A 23309-nucleotide genomic window follows, 5' to 3' on the forward strand; every position below is an offset into this window, starting at 1 on the left:
AGCCCATACACCTTCTGCTTGTAGAGCTGGTAATGAAGAGAGATCAGGGCCAAGAACTTCAGCCCTGCACAGTCACAAATGGCACATAAAATGGTGGCAGCTATTTATCTCTTATGTCCAGCTGGATTTACTAAAAGCAAATTTTCTCTTCCCTGTGACCAAGGATGACACAGTGTTGACAGACTGTAGGTGCTTACATCTTTCACCTTTCTGCTTTGGCAGTGAGTGCCTTTGTTGTGTCTATAGAAGCAGTTCATGTCCCTATCCAAGAAAGTTTAGTGAAGATCAAGCTAGTTTAGACACCTGCACAAGGGAGAAAAAATCTCTCGGTTTTTCATCTCAAGTCTTTTCAGAAGCCAGCAATGATAAGCACCACCACATCTTGTCTTAGAAACCTGAGGTATGCCCAGAAAGCAAGTGCTACCTGAGATGTTGCTTGGGTTGAAAGCCATGAAGGGAAGAACATGACCATGAGCAGCCTTGTCTGTGCCTGGTTTCCCTACAGCAAATCCTTTCATGTCTTCTCACCATGATGTCTCCCTTCCAGAGGGTAATGGAAGATGGGAGGGCAGCACCTCAGCAATTCTACTTACCCCAGCCAAAGCTCTCCCTGCAGTTTCAGCTGTTAGTGAAACAGGTCTTTGTTCCTTTCTTCTGTTTTCAAAACATTTTTTTCTTTTTTTTTTTCCTTGGGAGCCATACTTTCTATAAAGTGAAGATATCTTGGGTCTGTCCATATTGGAGAAAAAGTGGACTAAGAGGAATCCAATCAATTAAGATTCGGTCAGCAGGGATATTTAGATGATCTTTTCTAGCCCGTGCTCTTCCAGCTCAGGCGTGACAGCTATGCATAGCATTTCTCTATCTCTGTGTGCAAAATATCACACTTTGTTTCTGTTCAGACATGCTTTTTTATTTGTTAGTAGTCTCCATCCTCTAGTTCTAGGCTGATGCTTCAAAGCTTTTAGTTTGGGGGGCTTCTTGGGCAGCAGTATCAAATAAAATTAAAACTACACCCTCACTCTAAGCTAGAAACCAGCCAGTAAATTCTCTGTTCAGTGATCAACGATCTTCAACTTAGCATTTCCTAATTGCTTACGTAAATGTCCCATGCTTCATTTTCAGCCTGGTACTTCTTGTCTTAAACCAAAGGCATGTTGTCCATCACCTGTACTGAATTACCTCAGTCTTCCATGTTAAGTCATGGTTTGTTGATCTCTAATCATTCAAGTTGCATGAAGCTAGTTTGCAAAACAGAAAGCAAGCTTTTCCCTCTGTTTCTACATTTCTAATTCATGTTACTCTACAGGGAGGGCAGATGGGAGCTGAAATAAGCTTTTACAGAGTGTTTGTCACTACACCATCCTTTTATTTTTGTGTTTGCTATTAGTTGTGAGGTTCATAGCATTTCAAGGTCATCTGCTATCATGGGCTTCAACTTTGGTATCACAGTATGTTAGGGATTGGAAGGGACCTCAAAAGATCATCGAGTCCAATCTGCCTGCTGGAGCAGGAACGCTTAGGTGAGATCGCACAGGAACATGTCCAGGCGGGTTTTGAATGTCTCCAGGGAAGGAGACTCCACAACCTCCCTGGGCAGCCTGTTCCAGTGCTCTGTCACCCTCACTGAGAAGAAGTTTTTTCTCAAATCTAAGTGGAACCTCTTGTGTTCCAGCTTGATCCCATTACCCCTTGTCCTATCATTGTTTGCCACCGAGAAGAGCCTGGCTCCATCCTCGTGGCACTCACCCTTTATATATTTATAAACATTAATAAGGTCACCCCTCAGTCTCCTCCAAACTAAAGAGACCCAGCTCCCTCAGCCTTTCTTCATAAGGGAGATGCTCCACTCCCTTAATCATCTTTGTTGCCCTACGCTGGACCCTCTCCAGCAGTTCCCTGTCCTTCTTGAACTGAGGGGCCCAGAACTGGACACAATATTCTAGATGGGGTCTCACCAGGGCGGAGTAGAGGGGAAGGAGGACCTCTCTCAATATACTAACCACTCCCTTGTAATACACCCGAGGATGCCATTGGCCTTCCTGGCCACAAGGGCACAGTGCTGGCTCATGGTCATCCTGCTGTCCACCAGGACCCCCAGGTCCCTTTTCCCTACACTGCTCTCTAATATGTAATTTCCCAACCTATACTGGAACCTGGGGTTGTTCCTGCCCATATGCAGGACTCTACATTTTCCCTTGTTAAATTTCATCAGGTTATTCCCTGCCCAGTTCTCCAGCCTGTCCAGGTCCCACTGGATGGCAGCACAGCCTTCTGGCGTGTCAGCCACTCCTCCTGGCTTCGTGTCATCAGCAGACTTGCTGATAGTACACTCAATTCCCTCGTCCAAATCGTTAATGAATATACTGAATAATACTGGCCCCAGTACTGACCCCTGAGGCACTCCACTAGATACTGGCCTCCAACTGGACTCCGCACCATTGACCACCACTCTCTGGCTTCTCTCCTTAAGCCAGTTTGCAACCCACCTCACTACTCTATTGTCTAGACCACACCTCCTCAACTTAGCTGTGAGGATGCTGTGAGAGACTGTGTCAAAGGCTTTACTGAAGTCAAGGTAGACCACATCCACCGCTCTGCCATCATCCATCCACCTTGTTACATTCTCATAAAAGGCTATGAGGTTGATCAAGCATGACTTACCCTTGGTAAAGCCATGCTGACTGCCCCTAATGACCCTCTTATCCTTGATATGCCTTGAGATGGCACCAAGGATAAGCTGTTCCATTACTTTCCCAGGGACAGAGGTGAGGCTGACCGGTCTATAATTAGCCGGGTCCTCCTTCGTGCCCTTTTTGAAGACTGGAGTGACATTTGCTTTCCTCCAGTCCTTGAGCACCTTGGTTGTTAAAGTCTTTAAAGTACAGGGTGTTCCAAAAAGATGGACCCAATTTCAAAGCAGTATATTGGCAGATTTGATCCATCTGCACTGTATGTTTGTGTGCAGTGGTTGGCTGAGATGAAACACTTTAGAAAAGTTACCTTGTCAAAGGTTACATGATGATTACATGATGACACATTCCTGTGCGATCTGCTCTAGGTATACCTGCTTTAGCAGGTGGGTTGGACTAGATGATCTCCAGAAGTCCCTTCCAACCCCAACCATTCTGCGATTCTGTGATTTTTTTAATCAGATACGCTGTTTGTATGCCCATTTTTTTTTCTAAGGAGGCTAAAAATAACCCCTGTTTTCTGGGAAGGGAGAGAGAGAGAAGTTGTTTGGTTCTTCCTCTGGTGGCAATGTGTGTTCATTTAGATTATGTGTTTTACAGAAGTGAAAACCATAATTTAGGTGCTTTTCAACTTCCATTTGCTCATAAATTTCTTCAAAATCCTCCTGTGGGCATGAAACCTTAGAGCCTTGCCACTAGCTAAAAGCAAATTACTTTTAATGGTCTGCAAAAATCTGTTTACTGTTGTTGGAGGTGGAGGGTGGAGGTTTTGGAGCTAAACAAGGCAAAAAAAACCCAAAACATCTCCAAATAAAGAAGCATTAAGATTATTTTTAGTGCACGTGATTCTTTAGTGCATCTGGTAGTGAATGCTACTGCATATCTCCTGTTGTGCTGCTCATCTAAGACAAAATTTAATGTCTCTTGTTAAACATGAATTGGGTAATACTTGGTTTTACTGGCCGAATGTAAAGCTTTCTTTGATCCTCACTCTGCAATTGGGCACTTAGATCATCAGAAGTTCCCTGTACAATGTCAACTTCTCTGACAGGTCTTTGTGTTTCTTCACAGATCCAAACGTGCTCTTCCTTGTTGATTCTCTGATCTATGGAAAAGAAGACAGCGACATCCTGCTAGTGTGCCCGCTAACAGATCCAGATGTGTCAAATTTCACACTGAAAAAATGTGATGGGAAACCTCTCCCCAAAAATATGATGTTTATTCCCAATCCCCAGAAAGGCATCATTATAAAGAATGTACAGAGATCATTTAAGGGCTGCTACCAGTGCTTGGCCAAGCACAATGGAGTTGAGAAAATATCGGAGAACATTTTCCTGAATGTGAGGCCAGGTAACACAGAATTTTCACCTTCTTGTAGAGCACCTGATATTCCCCTATTATCTCCCAGGAGCTGATGGGAAGTGCTGTGAAGCCTCACCTTGTGTCTTGACCTTGTCATGGGGCAGCTGGGAGCTGGGTGGCTCTGGAAGCTTTTTGAAGTCTTCTCCCACTCAAAGCCAGATGTGTTTGCATACCAGGGAATTGCTCTATCATGCTTGTGACTGCTGCACGTGGTGCAGAGGCAGGTGGTGGGCTTGGAAACCTTGTTCTGGCCAAGTTGTGTGAGGGCACAAGTTGATCTTGTAACATTTGGCTTGTAACTGTACTGAGCAGATTTGGCCATGAACACTTTTGTTTACTGTTCCTGGTGATTTCCAGATTCTAAGAAATGTGGTTTGTGCTGTTAAACTTTGAGGACAAACCAGTGCCTTGAGGTTTGGACAGGTTTATGCAGGCAAGGTGGAGATCTGAGTGGCTGACTCACAAGTCTGATAACCACAAGTAACAGCAGAGGAACTGACAGGTGGCATTAAAGAGGGATTCAGTGGAAAGGAGGAACATGAGGGAGCAGAGGGCCCTGATTTGTCTCCAACTTCATGAGTGTGGATGGTCACGACAGCAACCATGTGCCCAGATCATGATGAGGATTGCATTGTGGCTGAGCTGCCAGATGTACCACTTGGCTCTGCAAACCTGTTGATGATGCCCTACCTTTGACCTTCATGTGTTGTTTTGCCCTAGGGCTGGGTGGTTAAGTAGGTTTAGGAAGGAGGAGAAGCCCAATGCCTGGCTGTGCAGTACAATACAAGCTGGTTTTGTCTGGGCATTTTGGAGCCTATGGTCACCCTGTGTGTCTTTAATCCACTGTATAAATACTCAGGAGACAAGTGGAGGGAGCGGTTCAGCAAGCCAGGCTGTCTCCGTTTTCCCTCAGGGGCAGGTAAATCAGCTTATTCTCTGTGTAGCTCTGGGGCTTTGCATGAAGTAGCCCCTGGCTGCAGCTGAGAGCGTCTCCACCAAGGCCTGGGCTCCATGCAGAGGCTGCAGTGAGGTGTGAGGAGGGGATGTCCCTGATCCCTGCACAGGCGTGGGTTGTGCACCAGGAGCTTCTGTTGGCTGCAAGTGCATTTCTGTTCCCATGGCGGAGGTGTCCCATTATTTTGTTGTTGAAAGCAGATGGACAGGTAGGGGCTGTGTTGATTTGGTTTGTGCTTTCAGAGGCATCCAGCTGTCCGTGATGCTGTGCTGGTTGTGCTACCGGGGCTGGTGCTGGCGAGGGAGTGCACAGCTCAGGCCCAGCTTCCCCCCACTGCCCATTTTGTGCCAAGTGTCAGGAGCCGAGGCCAGGCCACCGCCAGCACCGCCCCTTGTGCCGGTGGAGAAGGGTTGTCCCATGGAGTGGTGAGGGGACACATTGGTGTTCACTCTATGGCAGGGGCTGTGTGCCCTGCCTGGTGGCAGAGCAGTGGGTGGACAGCGGGGACCATCTCAAGTGTGCAATTTGCTGTGACAAGTTGAAGAAGTCTTTTTGTTAGTGACTTGGGAACTCTGATATAGTGAATTTTACTGAATACTTAATGAGAAGGGAACAAAAGTACAAGCATCTCTGGCATTCTCCTTTGATGACCAAAATCAAGTTAGTTCTTGCTGTCTCTGTTCTGTAACAAGTTTGTTTTTCAACTGTTTTTTCAGTGGTGGCCAAAGAAAGCAGTTGATTGCCATAACTGACATTTCTCTGACATAGGAGAATGTAAGCTGTAGTATTAGGTTCTTTCAGTGTTTTATGGGATGGAAGTCTGTATTTGCACACTACAGCGGTGACTTCAGATGGGATGGTGCTGCCCTGGCATCCATTGCCAGTGGCCCACAGATGGTGGGCAGCCGTAGGTGGCCAGTGGGACCTGGGCACTCTGCCCATATTCTCCAGCTGGGGGGAAACCTGCAGTAAGTGGAAGCCTCTACTGAAGGTCAGCAGCAGCAAAACAACATTGTCATCCTCAGTGTTGTAATTACTGTGCTGTACTGTTCAGTCCTTGTCAAGTTCACCAAGTAAAACTCCTACCTTCTTCTTGGCTGAAGACTTACGTGTGTTGGAGACTCTTTGGTGGGCATTGTTTTTGTAATGACAGCTGTGGTGCTCAGACCCTCAGGCTTGAGCTTCTGGTGCAGAAAGACAGGCATCCATGAAACAGGGAGCTGTGCAGGCGTCCTCAGACATCCATCAGCTGTGCTACAATAGCACAGGGAGTATTCATGTCCACCCTTCTCAAAACAATGAGGGGCTTTATGGCCTTACAGCTCTTTTTTTGATTGTCCGTAGATGTTGCTGGTGGGTGAGAACACAGCACGCCTTCTGCATCAGTTTCCTCCTGCCTCTTGGGTGCTGCTGAATGCCGGGGGGGAATTTTTATGTGAGCCTTTATCTCTGAAGAGAGCAAACATTTTTCTTTGTTCTCTTCTGTAGAACATGAGGAAAACATTATTGTTAAAGTATGAATGGCTGAAAAGCGTGGCGTTTTCTTAAGTTTCGCATAATTTACCTAAGAAAACTACAAAGCCTGTGTCAGAGGCAGGAAGAGAGTCTGGAAGGCTTTATCTGATGTATGTTGCATTTATAATTTGAAAGTGAGTCTTCCTGCATAAAAGTCCTAGTGGGAAGTTCACTGGAGTCTTGTAAATGAGGAAAAATTGAAGAAATTATGAAGAAAGTGTAAAAAGAAACTGTGGAGGGGACAGAGGAAGAGCTGAAGATCTTTGTGGAGATAAGAGACACATAATCCTCAAATATACTTGACTATTGAGAAAAGACACCCTGAAGCAGAACAAGGGTACAGCTAGCCCATGGCTGCTTGTAACCACCTACTTCTTGGGTGATGAACTTGTCCATGGTCTTGGCTCCAGCCAGCTCTGTGAACCATCACTGTGAGCAGAGATTCTAGTGCTTTCAGAGGCTGAAGTCCTTGAGCTGTACCTGTCCTTGCTAGGCTGTCTGTCAGGGGCTTTTCAGGGACCTGTCAGCTGTAGTAATTTGTAATTAGAAGTTGCAGTTAATGCTAGGCTGCAGTTCTTCCGTTGCTGATCCTCACTGTGTTTTCGGTTCCAGAGTGCAGCTTTTTAATCACTGTCATGGAATGAATCATCTCATTGATGGTTCAACATTGTTCAGGTTTCTTTGCACAAGCTGCTAAGCTCTAACAAGTATTATCTACCTTTAAGTGTAATTTGAAGAGAGATTGAAGCAGAAACGTGCTTGTTGTAAAGCAACAACTATGTAATATATTAAAGAAATTTGAATACCTCTCAAAGGTCTGAAATCTTATTGGAAAGTTAATGACTGTTGATTTTTTATTCCCCCTTGGAAGCTCTGAAACTAATGAAAAGTAACCCACTTCTAAATTGTTTTCTAGTTCACAAAACTCTTCCTGTCATCACCTTATCCAAAAGCTATGAGCTTCTCAAAGAAGGGGAAGAATTTGAAGTTACATGTGTAATCACAGATGTGGATAGCAGCGTACAAGCCAGCTGGATTTCTCACAAAAGTGGGGTGAGTTCCTTTAATGGCATCATGTATGCCTCATCACAGTGCACAAACTCTCTGTAGGCATTTGCATGCTTGTCTTGGGGCACCTGATGCTATAATATTATTGGTCTGGATTTGTTGCGTTTCCAAGGTCCCACATCCCACAGATTGGTGAGGGAACAGCAACAACTGTCCAGTGCTCATGCAGAGGGCTGTGAGGAAGAGCATCTGCATAGGCTTCTCTTCCCAAACAGAAATTAAAGTTAGGCTCTTCAATGTGAAGTTTAGGTGACCTAAATACAGAAGCACTGAGTGCCTACACATCACATTGCAATCAATGGGAACTGCAAATATCAACACATGGACTGCAAATTACATATTCTAGTCGTTATCATTAACAGTAAAATACCTGCTAATTAGCGTGGGATTGTATGTGACAGGAATAGTAGTAAGCATTCGCAGGAATGATTAATTCATTTAAATTACATGATGTGCCTCACTAACTGGGAAACTTCTGAAAAATGAGCCAGTGAACTGGCTTCTGTCTGTAGTGATCGATGAAGTTACTGCCTGGCATCACCAAATTAAATTATTGGCATGCTGAGTGTTCCATGAGAGTTGGTTACCAGCAGCACAGCTGTTCTGCAGATGCGGGGCAGAGAGATCCCGTCCTCTGGTCAGCTACCGTGCAGCCAGCTCTGCCTTTGAAATGAGCAGCAGGCTCTGGGTTTTTTTTAAAGATGTTTCTTGGTCTTCTGGGTATATCCCGAAATGTAAATGAATTAAAAGCCCTTGTGACGACCTGTTAGTAACTCCTGCAGTCTACATTCCCATGCTAATTGGCTGGTCTTTTACTGCTAATGGTAGTGACAAGAATACGTCATTCATATGTATATGGAAAAAAAGGCTTCTGTGATGCTGTGATGTTTGGATAAACCACATCTCCCTGGGCATATTGTGAACAGGAGACCTGTTCCCTGGAGCTGGGTATGCCATGCTTGGCTAATCCACCAGCCCTGGCAGAGCTGCTCTCACTAAGTGCTCACTCCTCCAGAAATCCCACCTCGCAGCTCCAAGGGTTGAGGAGGTCTAAATGACATGAAGGTGGCATGGGACATGCAGATGGGGCTTTTGGTCCTGTGCCAAGGCCAGCTACAAGTCCTTCATCTGAGAATTTATTTTATTCTATTGTTCCTCCCCTTTTCTTTGTTACAGTGTGAAGAAATCAGGGTCTTCCTTTAAGGTTTTGTGCTTTAGCACTTTTCATTTTATGAGTAAAAGCCACAAGGAAAATATTTTAGCCCAAATAATTTTGACCTTTCTGTCCTTTCTGGTAAATAGCATGGGATGCTATCTTTTAAATATTGACTGTCAAATTAAAGTTTGTGCTGAAACAAAATACATGAAATTCATGTTTATATAGATGAAGAATTACATTTTGTCCTGAACAGGTCAAAGTGAAAAAAAACAAACCAAAACAAGCCACTTTCCTTGTATGACTGAAGTTATCGCCACTTTTGAAAATGAGGAGTCTTGTTATAAGCAAACACATCCATACAAACCAAACTACTATTTGTGATTATTATAGTTCAGGAGGAACCAAAGTGTCTTGAGAAAATTAAATTTATCTAGAAACTCTTGGCACTTCCAAGAATTGAAATAATTCTACTAGACAATTACAAGTCCAGGTCTGCGTTTGGATTAATCAGTGTAAATTTATCAGTCTTTCCACACCAAGCATTCTCACAGAAACTAATGTCAACACCTCAAAGCATTTTTTCTTTAGTTCCAACATGCATACATAGGCATAGAGTCATGATATACTGAATGCTTGGAAAGGAAAATGGAGTTTCCAGTTGCCTGTAAGATTAATAGATCTAGATTGCTATGGACTGAGAGGCAGAGTGGGTTCCAGAGCAAGGATGCCATGCAGAGCATGCCATGAGCGGGTCTCTCTGCAGTGTGTCTGCAATGAGGAGATGCCATGGAATTGGGACATAGAGAGACCCCATTTAAAATGAAGCTCCAGCACTTTAAATTCTCTCTTTGTCATGTGCTGGAAAGCATTGCAACCCATAGAGAGTTCAGTGACTTTTAGGCACCACTTGGGTGGTGAACCACACTTCAGAGTTGCAATGACTTTATACAATTGCTGCAGCTTCTGAGCATTAGGAAAGACAAGACCCAGTGTTCCTTTTACATCAAGCCTTACAGCTAGAAGTGTTATTAGTGCAAATAAAACCTTCTGTTGGTTCCTCACCTTCATCAGCATTAGAAATTTAACCAAAGTAAGCTGGGTCTGACCTTGGGCCCAACACATTTTTCTCCATAGGTTTGAAATATTTGAAGAAATTAGAGTTTTAGCTTTGTGGCTTGGGCTGGTCTCTCCCATTTGGCACTTCCTCTCTCTCCCTCTTCTTCTCCCTTCCCCTGCCCTGCCCTGCAATATTCTTGTGGAAGAAAAAAACCTAAAGAATGAGGGGAAGGGATAGGAATTAGGAGAGGACATTATCTCCCAAAGACAGCTGATCACACACTTGTTTTTCATGGAGAGATTCTAGTGACAGGTTTGTCGTGCTGGCTTATTATTCCGGTTTAAAGTTATGAATATTAATATAGCAAAGTTATAATTACTTCTATTTTTAATTTATCTAGGAAAGATGCCGCATACACAGTGTTTTAGATGTTAATTGTTTTTTACCGACAGATTGTTACAAGCAAAAGCAGAAATTTGGGTGATTATGGATACGAAAGGAAATTAACATTGAACATCCGTTCAGTGGGAGTTAATGATTCTGGAGAATTCACATGCCAAGCAGAAAACCCTTTCGGAAAAACCAATGCCACAGTAACCTTGAAAGCACTAGGTAAATAGTTCTTGTAGAGATCTCAGCGTTTCTAAGAGCAGGAGGTGGAAAATGAGAACACTGGGGAGCCCTCCCTTCCATCTCTCTCCTTTGCCCCAAACCTCAGTGGGTGAAGTTGCTTTATTAAAAGGTTATTGCTGACAGGTACCATATGAGGTGGCTCAGGAAGTGTTGTGATATGTGTGACTACTTTAATTTTTATAACCCTTTGCATGCTATTGAAATGTGATAGTAGAACAACCACCCAACAGTGTTTCCATCTCTCTGGTTTGTCTTATCCTTCCTGGTTCAATTTTAAATTTAATCCAGTCTTAATGAAGCAAGTAATTTACCTTTGTCTGGTACTATCCCTACGCTTAAGTAATTTGGCAGCACAAGCATATCTTTCATACCTGCCTTCCAAGCATGGGAAATTTCACTGACATTGTCATATCAAGATTTTTTACATAGTAAAAACTACATATATGTACCTCTATTTAAAACAATGCAGTGAGGAACATTGCAATGTGTGTAGGCAGCACGAAGTTGTTCCAAGTTCACCCCTGTGGCAGATCCACTATCCATCACTTCCATCGATTTTGGATCGTGTCTTTTAACAGTGAGCAAACTCCATCCCTCCTCTTGTTTAATAACAGACTTGGGTGACACACAGTGCCTTTTGAATTTTAAAGCTTCTGAAATCTGTTTATTTGATCAATTTAAGGACATGTCAGTATAATTAACAAGTTCATTCTGAAGAAGTCTGTGTGATGGGCTACAACAGTTCTTTACCATTCAAGGTGTAGTAACTGAGGGAAGTGTAGCCTTGGATCCTTTTTCCTTTCCAAATCTGTTTTTGTGTTGCACAGATAACTGCTGCAACCTTGCTTGTTTGGCTTTCCCCAGTAACTTAAAGAAAACAGAAGTATTTGACCTATGTGGGTTAGATCTTTATGAGAGCACCAGAGGTTTGAGTGCCCTTAATCTTGTTCTGCCATTCTAGGGGATAGGGCTTATAAGTGATGGGGATGTTTTCCTTGTCTTTTTACAGGAGAGACTAAATTCATATGTAAAAGAATGAAACAGTGTGAAGTATGAAAGAAAATCTTTTACCCAAGGGGAACATTATAAAAGCTTTTATTGTAAGAGGAGGGAAGTTCTTAACTAGAGAAATTCTTAGGACTCCTATGTATGCAAATGTGGCTTTAAAAGTGATTGACTTTGGAATGTCTGGGGACTAAAATAAAGCACGGCATTATAAAAAGTAGAAAATAAAATAACAAGTTTGTATTTAGTAAAATGCAAAGTTTGTATGTAATAAAAAAAAAACAGAGAAAAGCTGAAGTCTTTCATTTTCAAGATACTTTTCTTTCCCCACCCTCTCAAACGTGATTTAAAATAAAAAAAATCTCTTGTCTCCTGGATGCCTTTCACTATTCATTGTCAAACTGACTATATTTATCTGAACTGTGCCAGTTCCCAGGGTTCTGGGAAATGGTGTATGGCATGTACCAGGGAGATCCTGGGATTGTATCAGTTTTTAAATTGCAGTGGCTTTAATATTAGCCAAAAGGTTTACAAGAAACAATGACAATTTTTGGTAAATTTCCCAATTACTTTTTTAACAATTGATTTATCTGATCATAAACAGTTTCTAGAACTGTTTTGGGGATTGACAACACAATCATAAAATCTTATTTGCAAGCTCTCGAGTCCAATTTTGAATCTCAGTTGCATAGGGGATCCTGTGTTTATAAAGAAAATAGAAAAAAAGCCCTGTGAAGGAACTAAAAATCTTCAGTTTCCAGATTTAAAACCTTTTTCGCTTTTCTAATGATGGAGAGCATTTTAGAGCATACCTGCCAGCTGTGTATTTACTTAATCTTTCTTCTCTGAAGCATCTGTTAAGTGCTCTGACAGCTCCATATGCTTTCACCAAGCCCCACAGGCTTGTTTTCCTAAGCTCAGGTGCCCAGCTGGCCATGGCAGTTTGATTACTAGAAAGTGGGAAGAAGCAGGCATCTGAGATTGACTTTTGGTCTAAATTCAAGCTCCCCCAGTAAATTGTAATTGCAATCTGCCTGTCAAACTGATAATTCCCATATGAATTTGTGTAATAGGACTGAAAAATTTGTCTTTACAAAAAGTGAATAATCCTGAAGCTGATGAGTTTATTAATGAAATTAAAACCACTGCAGTGAGGATGCTGCTCCGCATGATATGTTGGAACTGAATTGCACAATGATAAATGGTATCTGCCAAATAAAAGATTAAGCAGCAGTAGATGAACAGAAATGCCTTAGTTTAAGACAATTGCTATCCAGGCCTGTGGTCTTAGCACATTTTTCTCTAATTACAGTTTTCGATAGCTTAATTTGTAATGTCATTCTTAATTACACTTGACAAAGAAACCTTAAATACTCTGGTACATTGTCACAAATTATCAATTTATCTTGCTCTTTTCTTAGCGTTTCCTTTGTACCATACAGTTAGTGACTCTGATTTTTGGAAAAATGTAAATTCTTGAGTAGAATCAAACATGGGCTTGCACTTTTCTGAAAGCAAATAGAGGGTATTTAACACCAGAAGATGGAATTATTTCTGCTAAGGCACTCAAGACTGCTTGAACTCCTGTGCTTCATTGCTATATATAGCTAGTCATCTTGGTTTGGGCAGATGAGTTTTCAAGTTCTGCTTTGTAGAAGAGGTTTCCTGTTTCACAGTTGTGTGTTTGATCACTGATCTTGAAAGTAGTCTAAGTGTGGTTAGAGTACTGACAGTCTTCTAAATGGCCCTGAAATGGTTTTTCTTCTCCTCTTGTGGCCATCAGCTAAAGGATTTGTCCGTTTGTTTGCAACAATGAATACCACAATAGATATAAATGCAGGACAAAATGGAAATTTAACAGTTGAATATGAGGCATATCCAAAACCAAAAGAAGAAGTCTGGATGTACATGAACGGAACATTACAGAATTCATCAGACCATTACGTCAAGTTCAAGACTGTGGGCAATAACAGGTAATATGGATGACTGTAAGTGCTATTGATTTCACTTTGCAACAGCAAACTAGAGTCTGCTCTGGAAAGATGAAAGTGGAGGTGTCGAGAAAATTGTGGTTATAAAAGATCTTGTAGTCTGCGTGGTTTACCACAGTAACTGGTGCAAAGTCTGCTAACCTAGATTTGGAATAGCATTGGGCTAACCACAGCAGCTGAGGACCGCAAACTCATGACTCACCTACAAGATCTCGTTCCTGCCCGTTAGGCAAAAATAAGAATTAAAGAATAAAGCATTAAATAAGAAATAAAGTTGTTTGTGTTCAGAGACTCCCTCTACCAACACAGCACAGAGCCCAATGCTCTGGACTAAAGCTTATGCTTTTATTTCTGCTGTGCGCTCTTCTCTCCTGAGCCCTTGTCCTCCAAAAATCCAGCGTAGTGTCCGGCATGTGGGGTCTGGGTTGTGTATCTGGGCTCCCTCTTCAGTGAGAGCAGGAGCAGGTGGTGGTGCCTGTGCGAGGTCCGAGCCTGGTGCCGAGCTGTCATGTGGGTAGACATTTGGGAACAGCAGAACCTTTGGATGCTGCAGCGCAATGGCAGTCATAATGCAAGATAAGAGTGTCTGCATGGACAGCATCTGCAGAAGAAGCTGGCGTGCTAACTATTCCCTGTTCACTGTAAGTTATGAGCATCAGTAATGCTTAATTTTTTTCATTACAGTTATACAAGTGAACTTCACCTTACCCGATTAAAAGGAACAGAAGGAGGCATTTACACATTTTTCGTGTCCAATTCTGATGCCAGCTCCTCTGTAACATTTAATGTCTATGTGAAAAGTAAGTAAAGTGAACAGTCTGAAATATTTCATTATCACAGTCATTGTATTTTATACAACATAATGTATGCACAAGATGTCACAGTGTGGTTCAGCATATGAGAGGGTTTCTGAAGTGAAGTACATGCTGGAAAACTATTAAAATATCAAAATATAAAAGTGCGTAGTACTTACACAAACCCACGTACTGCCCAGCGTGACCTTATGTTCTAGTGAGTGTATTCGGAGGTTACTGGAGAACAGCTAGATAGTTTATACAGGCAAAAAAAATGTGCGCACCTGGAAACATGATCTCAAAAATAAGCATGTGTCATAAACCTTTGATAATTTAAGGTGGAGCAGGGTATACAGGAATTATAATCTGCATTTTTGGCAACCAAGTTAAGCTATTAAATGTATTTAATTCATTTGAGTTGGATGCAGAGTTTGAAAGCTCGTAAAGAGATTTATTCAGTTGTGCCTTTTGGCATCTAAATACTTCTGTATAATAATATATAGCTCTCCATTGTTTTAAAGAAATGTGCATAGCTTTACAAATGCATGTGCTGTCATCTTTTAGAGAATTCAATGCTGTCAGCAGACAAATATTGGCAGACACTAAAGGCCAGGCTTAAGCAAAATTAAGCCGGGGGGGACTGCAGGCAGACTGGAGAAACTAAGGCGAGGTAGACAATGATGCCTTCAAGCCCAGCAGAAGGAACTATATAGAAAGTGAGCGCAGGTACTGCAAATACAGTTCTGTGTCCTTCTCTGGGCATAGGCTAATGCAGAGGGCTGTTGACGCTTCCACAGATGCACAAAATCCTAGATATTAATTTCTGAACTCTTCTCATTTATCACTGAAAGTCAATATTTGTAGCATCACTATTAGCAGTGCCATATTTTGCATCTAGAAATATCACTTGGGCTCCCTTCAGAAGCCAGCATTTCTTCCTTCATTTGTGGATGTTGTCACTTTAATTTGTATGCCTTTTCTGTATGACTGTGAATTACGCTCATAAGGGGCAATTCTGCTATTTTACAGATAAGTGGAGCAAATTTTTGAGACAGAAGTTTAATTTCTGGGAAGGAATGAGAGAAATTGCAGGTTACCCATGGTGCCCTCCGTTCAGATGATGCTGGCTGGTGTTTTCTGACTTGGAGCATCATATGTGTGCTTGGAGCAAGGGGCTGTTCATGGGCCTCCCAGCTCTGCCAGGCTCTGCAGTTTTGTCATCATCAGGTGTCAGTTCTCAGTGGAGAGCTTTGTATTGTTGCTTTTGAGAATCTGCTACTTGATAAAAGCTGAAAACCCTTGTGGGTCGTGGTTAGGAAAACAGAATAAGAAGAACACGGTGAAGCAGTATGGCCAAGGTAGGAGGGGGCATGGATGGCTTAGTTCTTTGGAATGGCTTGTCTGTGAAACCAGCACCATTCAAGTCTTCTTCCGTCTTGCTTCAACTATGGGTCTTATAATTAGTAAGATCAGTCTAGGGATGCAGTGAGGACTTTTAAGCTGTCTCAGTAGAGCCCAGGTTACCATGCACAGCAGCCGTGAGTGGACTGCAGACATTGCTGAAGCAGATGGATTTGACACACTTGATTCAAAAAGAGTTTGTTGTGGAACTTTAACTAAGCTCCTGCAAATATTATTTTTTTTTTCTTTTTGAAAAGAGTTGTAATCAATTGGTCCTTCTAGGGGTTCATTTTTAAGAAAAATAACCTGTTTTCAGTGGCTTGTAAAATGCTCATCATTTAGGTGTGTAACACAAACTGAATGACAACATACCATATTATTTGACATAGCAGAGTAACTGCCAAAGGAGAGTCTTGTGTGGGTGGGTCAGATCCTGAACTAATAATGCGTGCTGACCTGGCATTATTGTCAGCAGGGATTTCACATAAAATGCTGAGATGCAGCTCGTGATGTTTACACGTGTGGCTCGAGCGAGTAATCAGCAGAAAGTAATCAAACAGGTAAAACAGGATTCATAATCAGGAGAATGTCTTTGCGTAAACAAAAATTGATGCTGAAGCATTTGCTGAAAGCTATGAAAAACCCTGCGCAGAAATACTTGCCTTTTAAACACATTTAGTAATTGCAAAAGCTAATCTGAAACAATACTGAATTGCTTAAAAAAATAATGTAGTCAGTCATAGCAAATGTAACATAAAGTAAGGAAGGAAGGAGCTATGAAATTAAGAGCCAAAAAGAAAATTACAGCTTGACAAGCAGCGTACTCAACTGAGTTACAATTAAGACATTGTAGAAATCTCCAGAGTGGCAAGGTACGGCACATCTAGCAATTAGTGGAGGAATCTTCCAAGTGGTGTCTGAGTTTAGTGCAGAATAATATCTGGGCTTAATTATAGTCAACAAAATATTACCTGTGCAATTGGGGCTCATGCTGCAAAGAGAAAACCGATCACCGTGTTAAAGGTGAAGCTCGGTGGTTTTCCTGTCATTGGAATAGACAGTGAACAAACAGGAATTCACTGTGCTATTATAAAAAGATTCATTCTGATCCAGAAAATGTGGCTCTAGGAGGAAAGCCCTCTCTCTTTGACTGTGATGACAGACAATACCTGTTAAGTGTTACTTTTTAGACATTTACTTTGTTAATGATGAAGAAAAAGGAAATCTGTAATAGAAAGCAATTAGATGCACAACCTTATTATACAGAGCATTGAGATAAAATAGGAGTAACCTCCTATTAAATAAGATAAACCATCTTCACTGTGTTCAAAATCAACATTCTTGAAAGCTGAAAAGAAATTAATAAATTTAGTGAAATTAGAAGTTTAAGACACCTAATGACTGACTGTGGAAGGCAATATGCATATACGCCAAGCAATGTAATGAAACATTAAATATTTAATGGGTTCAAGCCAAAACAGTAAGCAAAATCTAGTCATAAAGAGCCTGATACCAGTGGCGATTAGGCAGTGAAAGTCGTAAAATCTAGCACATTAAAATCTCTTTTAAAGGGGATGCTTGGTGGTCACTTGGCATCTGTTTGCCAAAACCCGTCCATCTTTGCTTCAGCATCCCCTGGAGCACCTACACTGATCAATGAGGAAGAAGCTCCAGCTCCCAGAAAGGGGTGGAGGTGCTGGGAAACACAGCTGGGGTGACAGTGGTGGCAGCCATCTCTGTCCCCTTGGGTCTGGAGCTGTGGGGGGCTCTTTGCTGCCACAAGTGAAACACATCCTTTAATTTCTCTGAGCCAGGGAGGATTGGGAGGTGAACAAAGGCTGATCACGCCCGTTGCCACATCAAAGTGCCTCACCGGGGACGTCACAGCCATTCCGAGGCTGCTGTGTCCTGTGGCACCAGGGCTGCACCACTCTGCCCAGGCTGCTGGAGGCCTTAACGCTGCCTGGCCTCTCATCTCCCTCTTGCTGCTGCAGGAGTCGTCCACATGGACATGCTTGTATTGCACTAGGTTGTTACAATGGAAGAAGCCTGTCTGTTGTGGACATTTTCATTTCCCTCACTCAAAGTGTTAGATGCAGCCCAAATCTGGCACAATAATTTTTGAGAGGCGTTATTGTTAATTTCCCTCTTATATTTGACTTTTCACCTCATTTCTTGAATTATACATTGTGTTGTAATGTTGCCTAGAACATAGCATATGCCTAAACAAATTGCTTGCACATGGGTAGTAGATTAGCTATTTAAAATTTCACAATCCAACCATTTTGACAGGAGTTTTGGAAATGTAGATTACGTGTATTCCATGAGCACTGAAATGGATGAATGAGATGCTCTTCACTCTCAAAAAGTTCCTCACCAAATGAGTAATGCTGAAAATCCACCTCAACATTTGCAACAATGTTTAGTCCTTGGTGGTTTGCATGAAACACAACATGTGGCTTTAGGAATGAAAGAACATTTGGTTCCTGTAACATGAGTCATGAGGAGATGCTATGTGATTGAGAATATACGTGTGCTTTATTGCCTCTAATTTAATCAGCAAGTAGAATATTCATTCAATCTAACACCATGCAGTCTTTGACATGGATTTTATGTGAAACGAATCGGAGTTTTCCCACTGTAGTCTATGCATTTTCACAACTTTCTAGAGTATTAGAAGTTCATCTTACGTTTCTGTAAGGTTGTATTAACCATTAATGGAGTCTTAAATTGTATCTGTCAGGTGAGCAGCTTCATTGCAATACAGTTGGTTTTTTTCTGTTAACATTTTTGGGGGTGATTTTGCAAGGAAACTAAGGTAGTTGTGGGAAGTAAGGCCTCTAATTCAAATTTCTCTGAGAAAAAAAGCTTGCTAGTGTTTGCCAGAACTGTGTTGGTGGTGCCTTCGGCTGAAGCCAATGACATTTGACTAATGACTGTAAAGTCCATCAGATTACTTTGGTTTCCTACCATACTTAAATCAGCAGCTCCTGAACTCTGCACAGGACCAGCTCCGGTGCAGGACGCAGTGGGAGGCATCGTCTGGCCAGACTGCTTTATAAACTACCAAAGCAATCACAAATCATTGTTTAGAAAGCTAATATGTTCAGCAAAATGTTGCCTTCCTCTGTGTGTGGTGTTTCAGAGAGTTAGGCAGTAGGGCATTTTGGTAGCGGTATCTTAGAGGGATGTATGTCCTCTGTGGGGACTCTGTCTGCACCGGTTGCATTGCACTGTAGTTCCTTTTCTGGCTGCAATGGTAATACACAGGGCAGATGTAAGGGAGATGTGGTTTGACAGATTTAGTACGCTTATAACTGTGAAGAAATTGTCCTTTGTGCAGGCGGGTAAAGTCATGCTGTGCAGGAATGGGAACTGCACTGTTGTTCCAAGCACACACTTCTCTGGGTTGTTTAAACTCTGGGCTTTGCTGGTTTAGGATCATCAAACCAAATACTCAGTGGAGGTAAGGGATTCTTCTGAAATCCAGCGCCAAGCATTGAGTCTAAGAACTGATGTTTCCACAGGTGGTCAGTGCTTGCAGGACACCAAGTCAGAACCGGACACGCTTGAACATGCAGAGCTCTGTTCACCTCAGTAATTCCACAGACAATGATACACACAAGCTGCCAAAGTGAAGAGCAAACTGCAATGCAAATTCGATGTTCCCCTGATGTATGACTCTCATTTTTGTTTGTTGCAGCAAAACCAGAGATTCTCACTCTGGATATACTTAGCAATGGTATTCTCCAGTGTGTCGCAGCTGGATTCCCAGCCCCTACCATATACTGGTATTTTTGCCCAGGAACTGAGCAGAGGTGAGTTTAGTAAACAAAAGTCTCCAAAGGTTATTCTAGATGTGACACAACCAATTTATATGAAAAATAAAGAACATAAAATGACTCCGTAACAGTTATGTTCAAACATTGCATCACTGTTTTCATAATTTTCAACATTGCATTATTTGCAGTGGTTTAGGGGGAAGGCAGGGGTATATTTCTTTATTCCTCTTTGCATTCCATCCTTGATAAGGGAATAGCCATAATTTTCTGCTGCGGAGAAGTAACAGTCAAACTTTCTCTCTGCTGCAGGCTAGCTAAGGTTTCTATCAGTTTGGCCCCAAATGATACACGTTCTGTATGCAATTTCATAGAATGACAATCACAGAATCACTTGTGAATATGGCTGTTATCTTTTGTTTTATTGTGTAATGCTAAAATTTTTCAAGACATAAAGTAATTAAATTTCTATTCACATGAAGCATATAACAAGTAAACAAGTCCAGAGTTATTATGAATAAAACCTTGCGTCTAGTTACCGTGTTTCTAAAAAGGTTGTAGAGTTTCACTGTGAAATGAGGGGTGACCTCATTAATGTTTATAATATGTAAAGGGTGAGTGTCACGAAGATGGAGGCAGGCTCTTCTTGGTGACAACCCATGATAGGACAAGAGGCAATGGATACAAACTGGAACACAGGAGGTTCACTTAAATATGAGAAGAAACTTCTTCACAGTGAGGGTAACAGAACACTAGAACAGGCTGCCCAGGGCGGTTGTGGAGTCTCCTTCTCTGGAGACATTCAAAACCTGCCTGGACACATTCCTGTGTAACCTCATTTAGGTGTTCCTGCTCTGGTGGGGAAATTGGGCTAGATGATCTTTTGAGGTCCCTTCCAATCCCTAACATTCTGTGATTCTGTGAAGTGGGCATCTGTGAAGTGTGTTTTAAGGTTTTGGTTGACTTCCACCATGGTTGTACATCTCATACAAGCAAGTCATGAGTCTCACCTGTATAATTTGTTTTATGCCTAAAATAATTGTTATTTCCCTCATTTTTTTATATAGTACTTTTCTAAATTTTAACCATGTGTTCAGCATCTTGAGCGAAGAGAACTGGCTGTTTTCTGGCTACATATAAGCTTCATGATGTTGTACATACATCACAGAATTTTTTTGTGTTGTAGTAAAATGGTGTTTGGGCAAAGTTTTCAAGAGTAGATTATAGACCACAACTGCTTGAAGCTAAAGCTGGAGATGCACGTTGAACAGTACAAAGCCCACAGTGGCCTTACAGACCAGTAGATATCTCTAGCCAAAAGCGAATACCAAAACCTCATGGTGTCCAGTTGGGTCAGGCTTGATGTTTTTATCCACTTCACTCACTACTTACAAGACAATGAGACATCGTGAGTGGGCTAAGTATCAAGGATAAGATCTTCACCTGAATTCCTTTGTAAATCAGTGTTATTTAGTTATCTGGTGGTCTGGCAGTGGCTGTCTGCCTCTACAGCAGGACCTGTCATCTATTCCAGGTAGTGTTTCATGGCACATAACTGTCAGTATTGTTTCTCCCAGGTGTTTTGATTCACCAACAATATCCCCCATGGATGTCAAAGTCAGTTATGCAAACTCGTCGGTGCCGTCATTTGAACGAATCCTGGTGGAAAGCACCATTAATGCCAGCATGTTCAGGAGCACCGGCACCGTGTGCTGCGAGGCCTCCAGCAATGGGGACAGGAGCTCTGCTTTCTTCAACTTTGCTATTAAAGGTAATGGCTGGAGCGAATGAGACCATAAAACGTGGGTGCCGTTCAGCTCTTCCCTTTGCAAGGGGATTCATATTTTAAGTGTGTTACCTTTGCCATAAGAAAGTTTATGTGACTGAGCGTATGATAACGTATTACACTGCATGTTCTGCCTGTCAAAGCATTGCTCTAATTTTTCAGTGGGTGTTCCAGTATCTTCTTTATTACAGCTCCAGATCTGAAGGATAGTAGTTAGCTGGTTTTCTTCTGTCTCTGCAGCACAGGGGCAAACCACCTACAGCATTACACTGGCTTTTCTTCTCTCTCTCTGTTTCTTTTCTTGTCTTTTTCTGTTTTTACTATTTAGGCCATCTTTTTTTCAAGGAAAAATTGCATTTTAAAATGTTTTTACAGTATCTCATGAAAATGCAGTCCTGAACTTGACTGGAGCCTGAGGGCCCTGCTGTTATAAAAGAAATAACAACAATATACTGCAAAAGGGCTTATGAGTTTTGTAGCAGTATTTGTGAGGGGAAAAAAAAGCTCTAGAACATAGATGACTTGAAATGTGTTTGTAAATCTGTGCTCTTCTTCGCAAAATCAAACGTTCTGCTGCCTTTTTTTTTTTCTGTGTTACACCCAGCTATAACATATAAACAAATAAGCAAGATTTAGGGCAGATGGGTTTTACTGGAATATTTCTTCACTACTTGGCACAACCTCTACTTGTAAAGGCTGTGCTTTAGAGATCATACTGGAGTTGGGGGGTGGAAAAGAGAAGAAATTAGGACTTCAGAAAAAAGCTGCTTTCTTTAATGTAACTTGACTGAGAATTATCTCAAATTATTTCATTCTATTCAAATTATCTCAAAATAAATGCAAACCTCATGCATTAATTCTTCTTGGTGTCACACCTCCTGAATTGATGAAGCTGAGACTCCCGAGGCAACAAACTGAATGGTTTCCATACCAACTCTGTCCCCCACAGCTCATTCGGAGTCACCCCTTCTGATGTACCTGAAGCACATCTGGGAAAATCAAAACCCCAAACCATGATTGACAAGGAAGAACTTTTCACCTGAATCTTTTTAATACAGTCTTTCTTGTTCAATATTTAAGCAGAATTTTTTCTTTTTCTTTTCAGAACAAATCCGTACCCATACCCTTTTCACCCCTTTACTAATCGCGTTTGGAGTTGCTGCAGGACTGATGTGCATCATAGTCATGATCCTGGTGTACGTATATTTGCAGGTAAAATCAGAAGCCTCTCTACCTGAGTTATGAAAATGTCTGAGCTGCCTCTGTAGGTTTTGGTAATGAGAGCCATTCTCTTTCCCTTCCAGAAACCCAAATACGAAGTTCAGTGGAAAGTTGTTGAAGAAATAAATGGAAACAACTATGTTTACATAGACCCAACACAACTTCCTTATGATCACAAATGGGAATTTCCTAGAAACCGGTTGAGTTTTGGTTAGTTTAGATTTATTTAACTTAATCTGCAAGATGAAACCTTCAGGTCTCATATGAGACTTTGCTCAAACGCAGCAAGATTTTTGTCAAAAGGACGTGTGATAATGCAAATAGGGGTAATTGCTCATATGTACCTTGGGACAAAAAGCAAGCTGGTGTATCTACAATAGCTTCCTTGATATCATAAAATAAATTGTTGAACCCTTCAGGAAGAAGTACTCCAAGTCAGTACAGAATACTTTGTTTTGCTTTATTAGGTAAAACCCTTGGTGCTGGAGCTTTTGGAAAAGTTGTTGAAGCCACTGCTTATGGCCTATTTAAATCTGATGCTGCTATGACAGTAGCAGTAAAGATGTTGAAACGTAAGTTGCTGTAATATACCATACAATTTTTTCTCACTTCCTTCTGATTGATACGTACTGAACATTGTGCTTTGCCTTGCAGCAAGTGCCCATTTAACAGAAAGAGAAGCCTTGATGTCAGAGCTTAAAGTGCTGAGTTACCTTGGAAACCACATTAATATCGTGAATCTACTTGGAGCTTGCACTATTGGAGGTGAGGTTATCAAGAGATTATTGATTATTTGTGTTCCTTTTTAGTGCCAGAAGGAGGAACCTTGTGAAGAAGAATCCAGTGCTGCTAAGTGTAGAAATCCTAAAGACGTTTCTTGCTTAGGCAGG

At 41.7% G+C, this 23309-nt stretch overlaps 1 protein-coding gene across 1 annotated transcript in view; it reads left to right on the top strand.

Moving 5' to 3' along the window:
• Positions 1-23309, top strand: part of KIT (KIT proto-oncogene, receptor tyrosine kinase) — a 57829-nt gene that overhangs the window by 20179 nt on the left and 14341 nt on the right. The window contains exons 3-13 of the mRNA XM_065837214.2: positions 3765-4043; positions 7442-7578; positions 10262-10421; positions 13231-13420; positions 14123-14238; positions 19337-19451; positions 20990-21183; positions 22304-22410; positions 22503-22629; positions 22887-22991; positions 23074-23184. Coding sequence (XP_065693286.2) covers positions 3765-4043; positions 7442-7578; positions 10262-10421; positions 13231-13420; positions 14123-14238; positions 19337-19451; positions 20990-21183; positions 22304-22410; positions 22503-22629; positions 22887-22991; positions 23074-23184 — 1641 coding nt within the window. The remainder of the gene's footprint in view (positions 1-3764; positions 4044-7441; positions 7579-10261; positions 10422-13230; positions 13421-14122; positions 14239-19336; positions 19452-20989; positions 21184-22303; positions 22411-22502; positions 22630-22886; positions 22992-23073; positions 23185-23309) is intronic.

This window comes from Patagioenas fasciata, chromosome 4, assembly GCF_037038585.1.
Source record: "Patagioenas fasciata isolate bPatFas1 chromosome 4, bPatFas1.hap1, whole genome shotgun sequence".
NCBI classification, from domain to species: Eukaryota; Metazoa; Chordata; class Aves; order Columbiformes; family Columbidae; genus Patagioenas; species Patagioenas fasciata.